At 41.9% G+C, this 16,581-nt stretch overlaps 1 protein-coding gene across 1 annotated transcript in view; it reads left to right on the top strand.

Moving 5' to 3' along the window:
• The first annotated feature begins 748 nt into the window (after positions 1-748).
• LOC111954962 (sialidase-1) overlaps positions 749-16,581 on the top strand; it is a 27,687-nt gene continuing 11,854 nt past the window's right edge. Inside the window, exons 1-4 of the mRNA XM_023974941.2 lie at positions 749-987; positions 1,653-1,842; positions 4,156-4,418; positions 6,110-6,292. Coding sequence (XP_023830709.1) covers positions 892-987; positions 1,653-1,842; positions 4,156-4,418; positions 6,110-6,292 — 732 coding nt within the window. The 5' untranslated portion in view covers positions 749-891. The remainder of the gene's footprint in view (positions 988-1,652; positions 1,843-4,155; positions 4,419-6,109; positions 6,293-16,581) is intronic.

Here is a 16,581-nt window from a genome sequence, read left to right on the forward strand (position 1 = left end):
GGTGGATAGGCCTACACTGCAGGCTGCASRGGTTGCCTTTCACMAGCAGGGTCCTGACATTTTAAAGGTTAAGAAGGTGGACTTTGTGGCCTTTATAGCTATGGTAATGAATTGCACTGCCAAGGTTGAGAGAAGGTCCAGGAAGATAGAAATCATAGTGGAGCGGTTCCTGGCGCTGAAAGATTTCTCACTGAAGGAGTTACGTGGAATATTGGCACAAGCCGTACCATTCTCTCAGGTTCTAGAGCCTGAGACGAGAGATATGGAGAATTAAAAGAAGGAAGAAGTGGGACGTTTTGTTTGTTTTGGCAATGTACTATTAATAATAATACTTAATAATATAATATAATAACTATAATTGGGGTGGATTAAGTTAGTTTCACTATTACGTATGGATTTATTTGTATTTTTTGGGATTAAAAACAGTCCTCCATAGTGGCATAGTGGTCTAAGGCACTTTGCAGTTCTAGAAGTGTCACTACAGACCCTGGTTTGTTCCCAGGCTGTTTCACAACCGGCTGTGATCAGGAGTCCCATAAGGCGGCGCACAATTGTCTGGGTTAGGGGAGGGTTTGGCCGGAGGGTAGGCTGTCATTGTAAATAAGAATTCGTTCTTAACTGACTTGCCTACTTAAATAAAAATTAAATAAAAAGTCCAGTTGGTGGCGGCAATACAGTTTTTTGGGTTGTAGTCCGCCATAAAACCCACAGAAGACGAAGAAGTAGAAGAAGAAGTTAGTCATGTGACCGCCCACTTCAGTCATATGACCGCGGTGTTTWGGGTTTCGGTGAGGAGGAAGTGATTGTGCTACAGTTTTGCAAAGTTTGGCTCTGATGCCATAGTATCATAACTTTCTTAGTCAAATTACGACTGAGAGAATACTGAACAGCATGGTCACAAGGGCTGGTTTGATGGGGTTACGAAGCCGAGTCGCAGTACTTTTCTCAGTTGTGCTATCGCCAAGTCTATGCACCTCTTTTGGCCAGGTAGGAAACTTGTCAGATATTTTGACCGGTTTGTCAGTCATGGGTTGTATTGTATTCCTATTCCTTGTATTCCTGAGTGTTTATCAACATTTTTAGCTTGATTCTACACAGCTTTGCAAGATGTAGCCAATCTATTTTGTAGRTCGTTTACTGCAAGAAAGCATAGCAGTATAATGATTTTGGGTKTGATAAAGTTGTGGCGCAAGAGCTGTTATCTCTGTAACCAACACTGCAATAGACTTGCGATGTAAGTTAGGATTAACAGGCCGTTGCAAAGCTAAGCGACCAAAACAATCCAACAACCTCTTGCACCTCTACATTTAGTWATCCATCCTGTGTTTTAATAGCAGATAAGTTAACTTGCTGAATTGGTGGCATATAGTATGTGAACAAGAGTAACACTTGTTCTGAAGGCACAACATTACTTGGATGGCACAGAGAATGATTTTATGGACACATCCTGTTGATCTTGTTCTGTCACTGTCACATGCTGTCTGTTTATAATGGTCTCTCTCAGCAGTTCTTGTTGGCTAAAATCCAAGCTTCTTCCAAGAGGGAACTTGGCGGTTCGCTTTCTGCCCACTCAGTTTCACCTGGCCTAACATGGCAAGTGGCTACATCTGCCAAGCAGTGAGCCAAATGAAGTCTCTCTTTCTCTCTCCCAGATTGACCCCCTGGTCTATGATGAGCAGTTGCTGTGGGTGAGGGGCGGGGCAGGGGAGGTGAGCACTTACCGGATCCCACTGCTCTCCTTCACCCCCAAGGGCAGTCTGCTGGCCTTCGCTGAGGCCCGGAAGAAGTCCGCCAGTGACGTGGGGGCCAAGTTCCTTGCCATGCGACGGTCCACAGACAGAGGTAGGCAGGCAGGCAGAGCAAAAGAGAGTGCAATGCAGGGATGGGCAACTTTGATGGGGTTGGCAGCCCCCCCAAAAAAATTTAACTCATCGTGAGGGGCCACAGTGGCTCGCATGTCTGCGTACCCACATCCATTCGCACACATGCAGTCAGCAAGCCTTTTGACAGCAAAACAAATCCTGCAATTCTACACATTTTGCAATGGGGTGTGAAGAGAATGTTGCAGTTTTAAAGCAAGTTTGCTGCAATTCTACAGATTTTGCCATGAGGTGGTGAGAATTTAGCAAAATTATAACTCATTTCATGCAATTCTACTCATTTTGTTATGGGGCGGAGAGAAAAATGTGCCGTTTGACAGATCATTTCCTGCAACTGTACACAATTTGTCACGGGGAGGGGACAAATGTTTGCAGTTTTTAATATGCTATCTAATGATCTGGGGCCCCCCCATTTGGTAATTCAACCATGGTTACTACAAGTTTAGATAGCTGGCCGCTAGACTAACTTACCAATCAAAAAAATAATTACTGACATGGGCTAATTGATTGACTGACATAACAATGATGAGAACCTGCGATGTGGGGAATTGTAATTGGCTCGTTTMAGCTAGTTTTATCTTGTTCTTGATACCATGTCTTGTTTTGAGGTGTTTTTACCGATTTTCATGTCAATGCTAATATGGCTCAAATTCACTAGCTAGCTAAGCAACGACTGTAACGATGSATTTGACAGACACCAAGTGCTCATTGTGCAAATTGTATKTATGTTTTCAAAAAACATTGGAGACGAAATRGATGTTGTCAACAATCTATGCCAACCCGGCCTGTTCTGCCCAATAGTTGCTCACGTTGTAAAACGGGTAGGGGTTTGGTTGTGGTTCAAAATTAACTGCTGCCCTTACTCTGTTACTGCTTACTAAAAGTATCAGAGATCCCACTCTGGAACTTTGATATGTCTGTAGAATATATTATGTTAAACAATATATTAAACATTTTGCAAAATCTAAATTAATTTTTTCAATATTCATGTTTATATTTTTCAATATTCATAAATTAATGTTTCAAAAACTTTTAAAATCAAAATACCACTCATATTACAGAGCAAGCGGTAAAGCTTTATATGACACCACTGTATGCTTTGTAGCACCTACACAATAAACACTATGGAGTGTGTTAAAGGAGGCCTGGGTAAGGTCAATATGACATAAATATGCCAAATTTGAGTCATTATTGGTCGATTATGCTATTAGATATATGTCAACAATCCTTCCTCAAAATGAATATTCTATGAATTACATTTTGTGAAAATCCCCCAAATCATGTTTTTTTTTTTTTGTCTGGTTTTGTGAGGAATAATTCTAATAGGAAATTCCAGGTGAACAAAAAGGAGAGCAGTAGCAGATAAAATAAATCAATCTTGTTTATTACAAGCTGCAACAGGAAGACACTTCCAGCACAGAGCAGAGAAAATGTCTAACTGGCCTTCTCTGATCAGGCTCTTCTATCTTAAAGGCCCATTGCAGATCACTTGATTTTCCTGTTTTATATATATTTCCACACTGATGTTGGAATAATTATGATAACATCCTTTCAATGTAAGAGCTGTTTTGATATTGAGATAAAAAGGACATTGGACATTTTAATCAAACCTGGAAATCTTCTTTTAAAGCTCCAGTGGATCTGTTTTTTATCTGGATATCAAATCATTTCTGGGTAACAATTTAAGTACCTTACTGTGAATTTAAAATGGTCAAAAAGCTAGCTTCTAAGCAAAAAGCCACTTCTCATGCAAGAATTTTGCTAGGACTGTCTGGGGGTGGTCTGAGTGGGAAGGGGAAAAGGAGCTGTTTTTGAGGGGATTTGGTTGATCTGGCCCGGGTGCCCGGATAGGCGTATTTTGCACAGGGTAAAAGTTGATTGCATTAGTTTTGGARCCCGGCAGCCTCCAGTCTGGCGTCAACCACTATCAACAGATATGAGAATAATCCATAACAAGTCTAGTGACCATCAACCTGCACCTTGTGAGTGTCACAAATGGAACACTGGAAATTATGTATTACAGAAACCACAAATATGCTAAACATTGTGTTCACTCTAAATTAAATATGAACTTTTATGTTAAATATTCCCATTTCAGACAGAGACAGGACAGAGAAACACACGGATACTCGTACACATATTTGAATTGACATTGCTTTTTATCAGTGAATCTTCACTCCAGTGCATTTAATTTACAGCACTCTACTTATGACTGATACTTTCCTCCTCCCTCTGTCTCTCTCTCTCCCTCCTCTATACCTCCCTTCCACCCTAGGTACCACGTGGTCTCCCACCACCTTCATAGTAAACGATGGCTTCCTGGCTGACGGACTGAACCTTGGTTCAGTGGTGGTGGATGAGGAGACTGGCTCTGTGCTACTGATCTACTCTCTGTGCTTCCACCAGTACCAGTGTGACCCCGCCAGTATAATGCTGGTGGAGAGCATGGACGACGGACTCCGCTGGAGCCCACCAAGGAACCTCTCGGTCCAGCTGGGCGTCAAGAACTTCGTACCTGGGCCCGGCTTTGGCATTCAGGTGGGTCACCATCATCCAAGGCTTTCAGACTTCTCTTCATCKCCCCTTTTTCCTCTCGCTCTTAGAGCCAATTTATATAATWMATTTAATTCATACATATACACTGAACAAAAATATAAACACAACATATAAAGTGTTGGTCCCATGTTTCATGAGTTGAAATAAAAGATCCCAGAAATGTTCTGTGTGCACAAAAAGCTTATTTTTCCTTTGCCAAGATAATCCATCCACCTGACAGGTGTGGCATATCAAGAAGCTGATAAACAGCATGATCATTACACATGTGCACCTTGTGCTGGGGCAATAAAAGGTCACTCTAAAATGTGCAGTTTTGTCACACAACACAATGCCACAGATGTCCAAGTTTTGAGGGAGTGTGTAATTGGCATGCTGACTGCAGGGATGTCCACCAGAACTGTTACCAGAGAATTGAATGTTAATAACATCGTTTTAGAGAATTTGGCAGTACATCCAACTGGCCCGACAACCGCAGATCACGTGTAACCACGCAAGCCCAGGACCTCCACATCCGGCTTCTTTAACGTCAGGATCGTCTGACCAGCCACCCGGACAGCTGATGTAACTGTAGGTTTGCACAACCAAAGAATTTCTGCACAAACTGTCAGAAAGCTCATTGGCGTGCTCGTTGTCCTCACCAGGGTTTTGACCTGACTGCAGTTTGGGGTCGTAACTGACTGTACCGGGCAGATGGCGGACAGTGTGTATGGTGTCATGTGGGCGAGCGGTTTGCTGATCTCAACATTGTGAACAGAGTGCCCCATGGTGGGGTTATGTTATAGGCAGGCATAAGCTATGGACAACAAACACAATTGCATTTTATTGATAGCAATTTGAAAGTTAAAAGATACCSTGACTAGATTCTGAGGCCCATTGTCGTGCCATTCAACCGCCACATCACATAATGTTTCAGCATGATAATACACTGCTCCATGTCGCAAGGGTCTTCTGTTCACAAGTCCTGGAAGCTAGAAAGGACTCAGTTCTTCCATGGGCTGCATATTCACCAGACAATGTCACCCGTTGAGCATGTTTGGGATGCTCTGGACAGACGTATACGACAGCATGTYCCAGTTCCTCACAATATCCAGAAACTTCGCACAGCCATTAAAGAGCACAGGGACAACATTCTACAATCAACAGCCTGATCAACTCTGTGGAAGAGAGGCAATTGGTGGTCACAACAGATAGTGACTGGTTATCTGATCCAAGCCGCTACTTTTTATTTTTTTTAAGGTGTCTGTGACCAACTGATGCATCTCTCTTTTTCCCAGTCATTTGAAATTCATAGATTAGGGCCTAATGAATTTATTTCAATGGACTGATTTTCCTTATATGAACTGTAACTCAGTGAAATCATAGATATGGTTGCATGTTGCTATTTTTATTCAGTGTAGTTTCCCCCTCTTTATTTGCCTTCTCTACCGACCTATGACGAGWGCTCCTTTATATTTCCTTCCTCGTGATTCCATTGCTGACGTAACCTACTTTTGTGTTGTCTATTATGAGGCCCATTTCTATCATCATAACCCTAACCCTTATATTGTGTATAATAATAAACCTTAGTAATAACTATTGGGGTTAATGCACCCGGGGTCAGTCGTTTTTCATTGAACTGTTGTGCTTTGATAGAGTACACTGTTTTGACTGTCTCTCCATGTCTCCGCTCACAGAAGCACTACCCTCCTGCTAAGGGGCGTTTGGTGGTGTGTGGACATGGCACCCTGGAGGGTGACGGGGTCTTCTGCATTCTGAGTGACGACCACGGACGAAACTGGAAGAATGGCGCCGCGCTGAAGAGCATCCCCTACAACCAGCCCAAACAAGCCCTGGACTTCAACCCAGATGAGTGCCAGGTAAAGCTAACCAGGGCGGGAGTGAGCAGGAAGGAAAGGATGGCACACAGTACAATAGCCGTRTAGTTATTAGGCTGKTGGGAGGAGCTATAGGAGGACGGGCTCATTGTAATGGCTGAAATGGAATTAATGGAACGGTATCAAACTTATGGAAACTCTGTTTGACTCTGTTCCATTAACTCCATTCCAGCCATTACAATGAGCCTGTCCTCCTATAGATCCTCCCACCAGCCTCTTCTGCCATTAGGCAACCCTCTAGTTTTACTAGTCTGGTACTAGTTTCATACTTATTTTATTTAACGAGGCAAGTCATTTAATAACAAATATATACATCAATGATGTTTCTCTTGCGGCTGGTGATTCTCTGATCCACCTCTACGCAGACGACACCATTCTGTATACTTCTGGCCCTTCTTTGGACACTGTGTTAACTAACCTGCAGACGAGTTTCAATGCCATACAACTCTCCTTCCGTGGCCTCCAACTGCTCTTAAATGCAAGTAAAACTAAATGCATGCTCTTCAACCGATCGCTCCCCACACCTGCCCGCCCGCCTAGCATCACTACTCTGGACGGTTCTGACTTATATGTGGAAGAGAGAATACAGTAGACGGCATCCGTCAAACGAGTGATTTATGAGCTATTTTATGGGTCACGTGGTTACGCCCATATATGTTCATCCTGTCCTTCCGTTCTCACGCTCTCGAGTGTGTTTTTATTTAAACAGATGCACTATGTTAAAGCTTAAAGCTGTCATGATGATTGATGTGTAGTGACCTGGTTGAACTGTGGAATGTGTTTGAACATTTCAAAGAGTATGGCCCCCCCTGTTGTAGTGAACTTAGGGCCTGGCCTGGCTGTTGTATATGAAAACAGTCATGTCCGGGGGTATTGGACAGCCGCAGTATAAGTAAGAGCTGTGAACACTACAAGCGACCTCGATAAACCCCAGAACACTAAAGAAGWAWTKAAAATAAACCCAGAACACTAAAGAGGAAATTAAACATGTCTCCTAGACAAATTGTAGGTGTACTGTGTTCCTCGTGTCAARAACACAATGACAAAACCATYGAAGACATTCTTTGGGTAGCCCCTGATTTTGTTTTAATGGAGTGCTGGATATGAGTGACGGCCATATGGGTTACATTTTCCAACCGGACGATTCAACGGTGAAGATTTTCACAAACAGCGGCCGCAGCACCCTTTTTCAAACAAAAACAGAATTTTGAAGGTGAGGATGTGGAAATATTAGATTATATTAGATTTTGTGTGCGTTAGGTAGTTTGTGGCAAATGTTTGATATTACCTGTTAGAAATTACTGCACTCTTTGGATCTCTCTCTCTCTAATAAGGTTTCCTCAAATATTATATATGATTTTTACAGATATTCTAAAAGTGGAGGACATTGAATTTTCCGGTATGTTTTTATGTCAAATGTATGTATTTCTTTAAGTTAAAATGTATATATTTCGTATAAATATATTTAAATATTATTTAAAAATGTCGGTAGGATACCAGAGATTTTACACAGCTGCTACTGGGAATAATTGATTTGGATCATCCAACATCAGCTGTTTGAATCCTCACCATGGATAGTTATGAGGAACAAACGGAGGCCTGTTCTTCTTTACGCAGCCCTACGGCCTCAAGCTATTTTAAGTCCAAAAAATAAAAAGGCGTAATAATCTTTATATATTAAGCATTAAACAAAAGTGTGTACACTATTTTAAAAAGCTCATCTTGTGTTTACAGYGGACAGAACCCCAACAAGAATACCCAAGGAAATATGGACTCTACCTATGAACGACTTCGGGGGCGCTGAAACCGACGATATTCTACGGTTCTGTACGGCCGGCTTTACCATAACTCCAAACAACACAAGAAGCGCAGATTTAACACACAGCTACACACCCCCTTTGAACTCCACCCAAGAGCTATATAATCTAGCACCTAAGGCGCATCACAATACTTTGGCATAAGTGCACCGCGCAGAATCACCCCGGCCCAGGAGGACCCAGATCCTGAAMAGGATCGCCAGAAAGACTGGTCTGAAAACKATTGGATTCAAGAGCATGCTCTCTATGGATACGTTATGACAAGTTATATGTTTTTTTWAAATTAGTTATACATTTTTTGATAGAATATGTTAAAAAAATGTCAAATGTTTTTTTTTGCAGACTCCAACGATAGCGATACAAACCATGCAGAATCTACAAAGCCAGAGGACATKGGGATAGGAACCCCGTTATCGAGGATTCCTCAGAAAAGCAGGCATCAAACAACCAGAGGTAAGTTAACTAAACCCCAAGGCCTAACAGCGAGAACTGTGTTAACATATTAATATATCTGTTATGTATTTGAAATTGACGTTTTTAAATAATATATATTTTTCTTTCAGACTCCTCCCGGGCGTATACCGACACAGAAGGCCCAATATATGTCGAGAGGAAGAGGTCGAGGAGGAAGAGGGCGCCCAGGACATGCATAGTAAAACATCGAAACCTGATCATTTCAACACTGTAAATGACAAGGCTGAAGAAGACGATGTGTTGATGTATGAAGCGGCCAAACAGTCAATTCTGAGGTAGAAACAATATTCGTTGAAGATATTCTCAATGAGGACCCAGATCCTGAAAAGGATCGTCAAGATGGGTTTCTCACAGCCTTTTACAGGGCTCTAAAAGCCAGAGAGGTCCAGCTACACAAACGTATGGTTGCTTTACTAAGGCGTCAATACAGTCAAGATCTATCCTTCTGGCATAGAACAACGCCCCGCTTGTTAAACAACAATCTGATTAAAAAAATGCGCAAACAAGCGCTAAAAACTGTATGTAACATGGCTACTTCTAGAATACCAGAAGAACTCATATCCTTAATTAACCAAATGAAATGAGATAGGTCCAACCTCCCCATCAATAACCCGAACACCTGTTATTACAGATACCCCTTGAACTCATATCCTCTATCAACCAAATGAATGAGACAGGGCCAACCTCCATCAATAACCCAGACACATGAACACCTGTTATTACAGATACYCCCAGAACTCATATCCTTAATTAACCAAATGAATGAGAGCACAACATCTTCAACCCACACAACATCTTCAACACCCCCCCACACACACACACACCTCCTTTAACTCCAATGTCCGATGACTCTGAGCAACCCCACAATGTTTTTGAGGAATTGGAAAATTGTGTAATAAATCAGTGGCGATGGTATTGATAGAAGTGTTTGTGTTGTGTACCGCAATAAATTCAGCAATACAGAGATTCGTCCGTTTTTTTATTTCACATTGATGAATCAGAACTTTGATTATGCAGTTTTTTATGTGATGAATTTGGATACTCTGAGAACTTTTAGAAAGGGCTACAGATTATGCCGAACCTCGTGATGTCTTACAACTTGAAATATCTGGAGATAGTATGCRAAACACAGTRTCTCTTGTTTTACCCAATGGCGAAGCAGATCTTGAACAATTTATAGCCCTGCTGGAACGCCTTGTTCAATCTAATTTAGCCATCATAGCTGATAGGACCCTAGAACTCGTTGTACAAATAGTACGCCAACCCCTCGGTGGAGGGGGTCAGAGAAGGAAACTTGATAGTCTCATGCAATCATAAACAATAAGAAGCAATATCTCATAAACGTTAACACATGGTAATCAGTTATGCTTTGCAATAGACCTATCACATTTACTCAACACTGGATGTACTGATCTGGAGGCTTTACAAAAGGCTAGGGAGCTACGAAATGCCGTCGGTCTAGGTATACAGGAGGCTGTGGCTTTCTCAGACATAGTCAAATTWGAAAAATTTCTAAACATCGAGATTGTGGTTTTGTACCGTAGAGCTAATTCAGCTCTCTTGAAATTCCAGAACAACCCACAACCTCATCCTCAGATTCTGTACTTTTATGTGCAAAACGCCCATTATTATGCTATTACCAACATCACAGCGTTTTTAGGAGCGCCTTATGTGTGTCCATCTCATACAGGCTACACCCGAAAGGGGGGGCACTTTTGTCATTATAACTGTTCAGTATGTCAGGATGAAACATGTCCGATGCAACCCTTAAAACCTAACACCCTGTGCGGATTGTCAACGCACATGTCGTTCGGGCCGACTGCTACGAAAAACACRAAATTGAAACATGGCACCCCAAGGCATGTACATCTATAAGCAGTTGTGACATTAACAAGAAATGTCCAAAATGCCATTGCAATTACAACCTTAAAATAGACAGCCCTATACCTCACGTGTTTGGGATCATACATTGCCCAATCTGTAAAGGGCCTTTGAAAAGCAGAGACACTGAAGTAGTTCAAGAAGTGCCACACGAGTGCTATATTCAGCCCTCGGCTGGAGATGAACATTCAGAGAAATATGTGTCTTATGATTTTGAGACTAATCAGCAATCCGGGGTTCATTTGCCTATTTTTGTATCTACCATGACTTTCAAGGGTGAAAAGTGGTCGGCAGAGGGACCCAATTGTGCACTACTCTTTCTAAAGCACTTCAGAAAACCCCAGTACAGAAACTTCACGTTTATAGCTCACAATTCTAGAGCCTATGATTCCTATCTTCTTTTGAACCCCTTGATACAACATGGCGTTGCAACCAGTGTCATAGCGCAAGGTAGTAAAATCTTGTGTTTTGTAGACCCCGCCTTCAACCAGAGATAYATTGACAGCTTAAGTTTCTTACCCATGAGATTGGCTCAAATGCCTGAGGCCTTGGGTTTTGAAAACTCTGAAAGGTTGGTTTCCTCATTTCTTCACATCTGAGGAGAATCTACATTATAGTGGATCTTATCCCAGCCCCGATATATACGGGTGTGATCAAATGTCTCCCAAAGAGCGAGAGAGATTCATGACATGGTATGMGACASTACGTCATAATAMCTTTGATTTCYGTAAAGAGATGGAGTCATACTGTGACAATGATGTGGTTATACTTCGTGACGGATGCCTCAGATTCAGAGAAGAGGTAATCAAAGATGCCGGGATTGACCCCTGGAGTTGTACAACTATTGCATCGGCATGCATGAAAACCTATCGTACACACTTTTTACCTCCAGCATCTATAGCTATTCCATCGCCTGACAACTACCGACGACATTTCAAGTCATACTCTAGCGGGTCCATTCAATGGTTGGAGTACTTGGCCCAGGATAAAAACATTTTTATTCAACATGCCTTGAATAGTGGGGAGAAGGCAATTGGCCCGTATCACGTAGATTGACGGTGTTGAGACWGTGTTTGAGTACAACGGTTGTTTCTTCCACGGTTGTAAATCTTGCTTTGTGCCCCAGGCCATGTGTGTCTTAACCCAAAAGACTTTTGKGGATATGTACCAGGAGTTCCAAGACAAATTGGAATCTTTACAGGCTGCTTATGGGTTGAAAGTGAATGTGATGTGGGCGCACGAGTGGACAGAACTCAAAAAGTCTGATCCTCATGTTCAAGCTTTCCTTTCCAGCTTTGACACACCAGAACCCTTGGAACCCCGACAGGCCTTGTATGGAGGTCGTACCAATGCTTTGACATTACGGTATGTAGCGCAACCCTATGAGACAATAGGACATGTAGATATTACATCCCTTTATCCTCATGTAATGAGTTCCTCTTGTTATCCTATGGGTCATCCTGAAATTATTCACCGTGACYGACTTACCACAAAACTATTTTGGTCTGATTAAAGCAACTGTTTACCCTCCCCGGGGTTTGTTTCTGCCAGTGTTGCCTTACAAGGGATCTCAAGGAAAACTTTTCTTTCCCCTTTGTCGCACCTGCAGTGAAAACCAACAACCAGGAAAAGCCTTGTGATCATTCAGATCAAGAAAGAGCCCTGACAGGTGTATGAGTCACCGTTGAATTCTCTAAGGCTCTAGAGAAGGGGTATCGTGTGGCCAAAATCTTTGAAGTGTGGAACTTTTCCAGGAAATCAGACACTCTTTTTAAGGAGTACATCAAGACCTTCTTGAGATGGAAGCAAACGGCTTCAGGGTATCCTGCATCGGTCACAGATCAAGAGAGCAAAGAAAAGTACATTCAGGACTATCACGACAGAGAAGGTATACGTCTTGACCCTGACAGAATAGAGGTCAACAAAACCAAAAGAAATCTGTCAAAATTGTATTTAAACTCGCTTTGGRGCAAACTATCCCAGAGAAGCAATATGCTAACAACGTCGATCATTAAAGATCCCGAAGAATTTATGGAATTAGTTTTTTCAGACCAATACGAAATTTCATTCTTGAGTCAAGACATTGCCCTGGTGCAATGGAGACGTAACAAGAAGTGGGTTCTACACGGCCTATGGTCGACTTGAACTGTACACACTCATGGAACAGTTGCAGAGGCGTGTTCTGATGGACTTGCTTAAGTACCACAGCAGCCCACAAGATTGCTGATGACAGAAAACCTAATGGGTGGCGTCAGTTTCTTACGGCCCTGGCAATCCTCAACATTCCCCTCTCGGGTGTACCAAACTATAAGCTTCGTCAACAGATTCAAACTTTAAAACAAAACCCTTCAAAGAGCTACAGCACCCCTAAAGATGTTCTAGCAACCCCCCCCCCCCCCCCCCCCCTTTGAAAGGGCCGATGATAACTCATTTATGGGCGAGTCCTCACCCCTGAACATCTCCAGACCTTTTCCTGATCTCTCAGGGTGGTTAGACTTTTGAATGACTTTTGATTAAATTCAATAAATTGTATTTGAAAAATGTGAGCATTTGACGTGAGCATACGCCTTGATTACAGGGTCTTAAAGGACACATACTTGAACACTTTAGATACTTTCTAACAAAACAATCTACGGTGCTATCATTACTTCTTAAATCATCATTATAAAGACACATCTTCAAAAGAAACTCCACTGGCTCTTTGGCATAGGTAGAATACACAGTGTTGACCACATGTAGTTGAAAGGTTATCTTGTACTTGTTTGATGCTGTTGTAGATCTTTGATCCATTTTTGGTCAAAAACTGTTTAATAGATGTGGGGAAATGTGAAAATCCGGGGGGAAAGCCGTAGGAATCAAAAAAAGTTTAGATTTTTCTTCCTCCATCTTCTAATGTCACAGCTAGCCAATGTTCACCCGGCATGTGTTTAGGATGGGTATTGACAATAAACATGGCCRRTCGCTCCTTCCATTTCTCAATAGGTAGTTCATCACAAGCCCGTACTCCACAAAATTGATTTCCAATCAAGCGGCTCATGAGACCTAGCTCTTGGCTATTCATGTTTTTGCTCAACRATCCTTAACATCTTAATAATAATCCACTAAGACTTGTCTGACAGCATTAACTTCCAAGATTGAATCAGAGCATGCATAAACAATCATACTAACTGTACAAGCTAAAGGTGTACGGAAACGCATTTCTAGCCTGAGGTTACCTTGGGACACCACAGACAGATTTCCTGAGGTGTCATCATCAGGTGCTAAATTGAACACATACAATGTGTAACCTTCTGCAAAATCATTTCTGTCAATAGGTAAAGAGAGATCTTTTAGATGCCTCCCGGTAGCCAGGAATAGATTGTAAAATTCTCGCACCGATATGTTATTAAATTGTGGTTGGAAAGCCTTAGCAGGGACCTGACGTCCGTCCTGACAGAGCTACATACTCTGCATTGAAATGTTGAAAATGTAAGTTTAAAAAAAAATGTAAGCTGCCCGTATTAGAGGCGTGATCAACCAAGCCTATAACGATTTAGCGGGGTAAAGGGCCTAGAAACAGGTTTTCTTGACTACAGATTCTACTTCCCACCGGTGTGCTAAATGTTTTCAGGGTAATTCTTTGGGGAGGGTAAAGGGCATTTCCTTTCATCAAAGCCTGTGAATGACCCAGACGAACGGCCGGAGATACCGACACTTTTTAAAATAAAAAGCGTAGCCCCCAACACTTTTAAACTAAAGTTACCGTCTTGGGCAGACATCAAGACATCAGACAAAACTCATCCTTGGCTCTGGTTAATTTTAGCCTTAAATCAACCGAATTTAAAAGTAAACGTTCTTGAAAGAAAATGTCAGAGTGTATAGGCCCTAGCAGATGAAACTCTTGAGATTCAGCACAGTAGCGAGCACGTGCCTCCAGTCCTTTTGTTTTCCCCAGTGGTTGGGTCTATATCTTCCATAGATGCTCCTGCAGTATCCTTGCTAAACAGCCCGGCGCTGAATTGTGTCTTCGGAGTAGTTTAGTAAACATTCCAGGATAGCCTTATAAAGATAGGTGGCACTGCTTTGACTGATAAGGCACATCCACTTGGGAGAAGATGGTCGCCAAGGGGTTATTAATGAGGCTCACCTTGGCATCATTTGCAATATTAGTACCATCTCTTTTGGTCACTTTGAGACGTAAATGCAATAAGGTTGTTGAGGTCCAGGTAGTTGTCACCATGGCCTGGGATGAAATATTCTATAGGGCCGTTGTCTGTAATGGCAGAGAGTGGGGCTATCTCCACATAACAGGACCTCTCTATTGAATGTTGGGTTAAGGGGGCCGTGAAAAGATCGAGCTCTGTCTTTTATAGCTTCAGAGGACATGCGGTGTAAAAGAGACATGTTGCTTGTTCTTTTAGAAAATACTTCTGAGTGTTCTTTTTGCCGTTTYTGGTCCAGACCTCCTCACTTTACGTCGTCTTTGACTTACTGAGTTTCTTTGAACGGTTAACCTCCGCTTTTTAAGGGCCGGCCTGCGCCTTAAACCCGGAGGTCTCTTTTTTGGTCTTYGAGACAACAGCATAAGACCCGAGCCTTCTTGATGCTCGGGATCTGATGAAGCCCGTCTGGTMATAGCATTGGCTACAACCTCACAATATTTTTGGCCGCTGATTTTAAATGTGATTTGGCTATGCTGAGGCCTCTGTTCAAAAACGRTAAAACCATCCTAAAGAGGTTACGAAATATACCTCCTATCCCCGAACCATACATGGTAGGGGATCCATGATAACCGGGTAATCCATTACCCACTTGATCAACATAATATGAGACATATTGGTTAGGATCGAGATGGTAGTTGTGTACCATAACCATTTTAATTTATTTGTATATATATATATATATATATATATATATAATACTAATAATATATTAGATATGTAGAGAAGTTTTGGATGGTCTAAAGTGGAGTTTTTCAATCGTTTTACCATAAGTAAATTAGATTATTTTTGTTCTGATCCGTTTTAAGCTCAACCAGAATGTTTTCAATATATTTCTTGCTCACAGGTACATAGTGTGGCTTGTCATAGTTCACAGTGACTACATCATCACCATCCTTTCCCTCTATATGAACTGTTCTCAGGAGGGGCACATAACTGTCTCCTACCCTTTGATAGGATATGATGTCGGTATACACAAAGATGTTGTAAAACCCATGCAGGTATATCCGCAGGGAATGGGAATMATTTATCTTTCACATACGTCCATTTATTGAACTCGTCCCCAACATGTAGGCTAAATTACCACTGGTCTTTATACCCCCATCAGCATCCCCTGAGATTTGTACACATTTATGAATAGTGTTGTAGTTCAATAGTATTTCCATATTGTTCAGKGTTAGGAGGCCGTTCAACTCAGAGATGATCCTCAGTTCTATAGAACCCTTTTTTAAGCTTTATAAGCTTTGGGGGTTCCGATATCCTTTTGTAATTAAAATCACGGTCCTTACCCTTGATATTATACCAACTATGGGGGTATGTAATCTCGCTGAGACCTACTTCCCAGGCCTCTGATAACTCTAGGCTTTGGAAAATTGGTTGTTTAATTCGAACTTTGGTTATTCATTTATATATGTGCAGACGCATTACTCGGGAGAGTCAGGTAAAATCAATTGTGCTCCATAATGCAGTCCTGTGTACACTCGAATGATGGTGTTTTTATCCTGCATGAGGGTTTAAGTTAACCCCCACTGCCGCCACCACCTCGTCCTCTAATACCCAACTGTTGAACTTTTGGGGCCAGTTTTTCCAACGAACCAACACCCATTTTTACCCTTTTCTCTCTTTTGATCCAGAATCTCCTCCACGTGAAAGACTTTGTCTTTTACCCAGCTGTACCTTCTGGAGTTCCTTCTCATAAAAGGAACCCTCTATAAGATCCCCATCATAATCTTTTAACTTGTAGACAGGGGGTATACGTGGTAGACATTCGGTAACTGTGAACAACTCATCGCTGTAACCTTGCTCATATTTTTTTGTCAAACACCGCTCAACTTGAGGTTGAGTACCAAGTCCCATATACGTACCAAGTCCCCCACTATGGATTTAAAATCTTTTTTTT

Source organism: Salvelinus sp. IW2-2015, linkage group LG30 (assembly GCF_002910315.2).
Source record: "Salvelinus sp. IW2-2015 linkage group LG30, ASM291031v2, whole genome shotgun sequence".
Classification (NCBI taxonomy): domain Eukaryota; kingdom Metazoa; phylum Chordata; class Actinopteri; order Salmoniformes; family Salmonidae; genus Salvelinus; species Salvelinus sp. IW2-2015.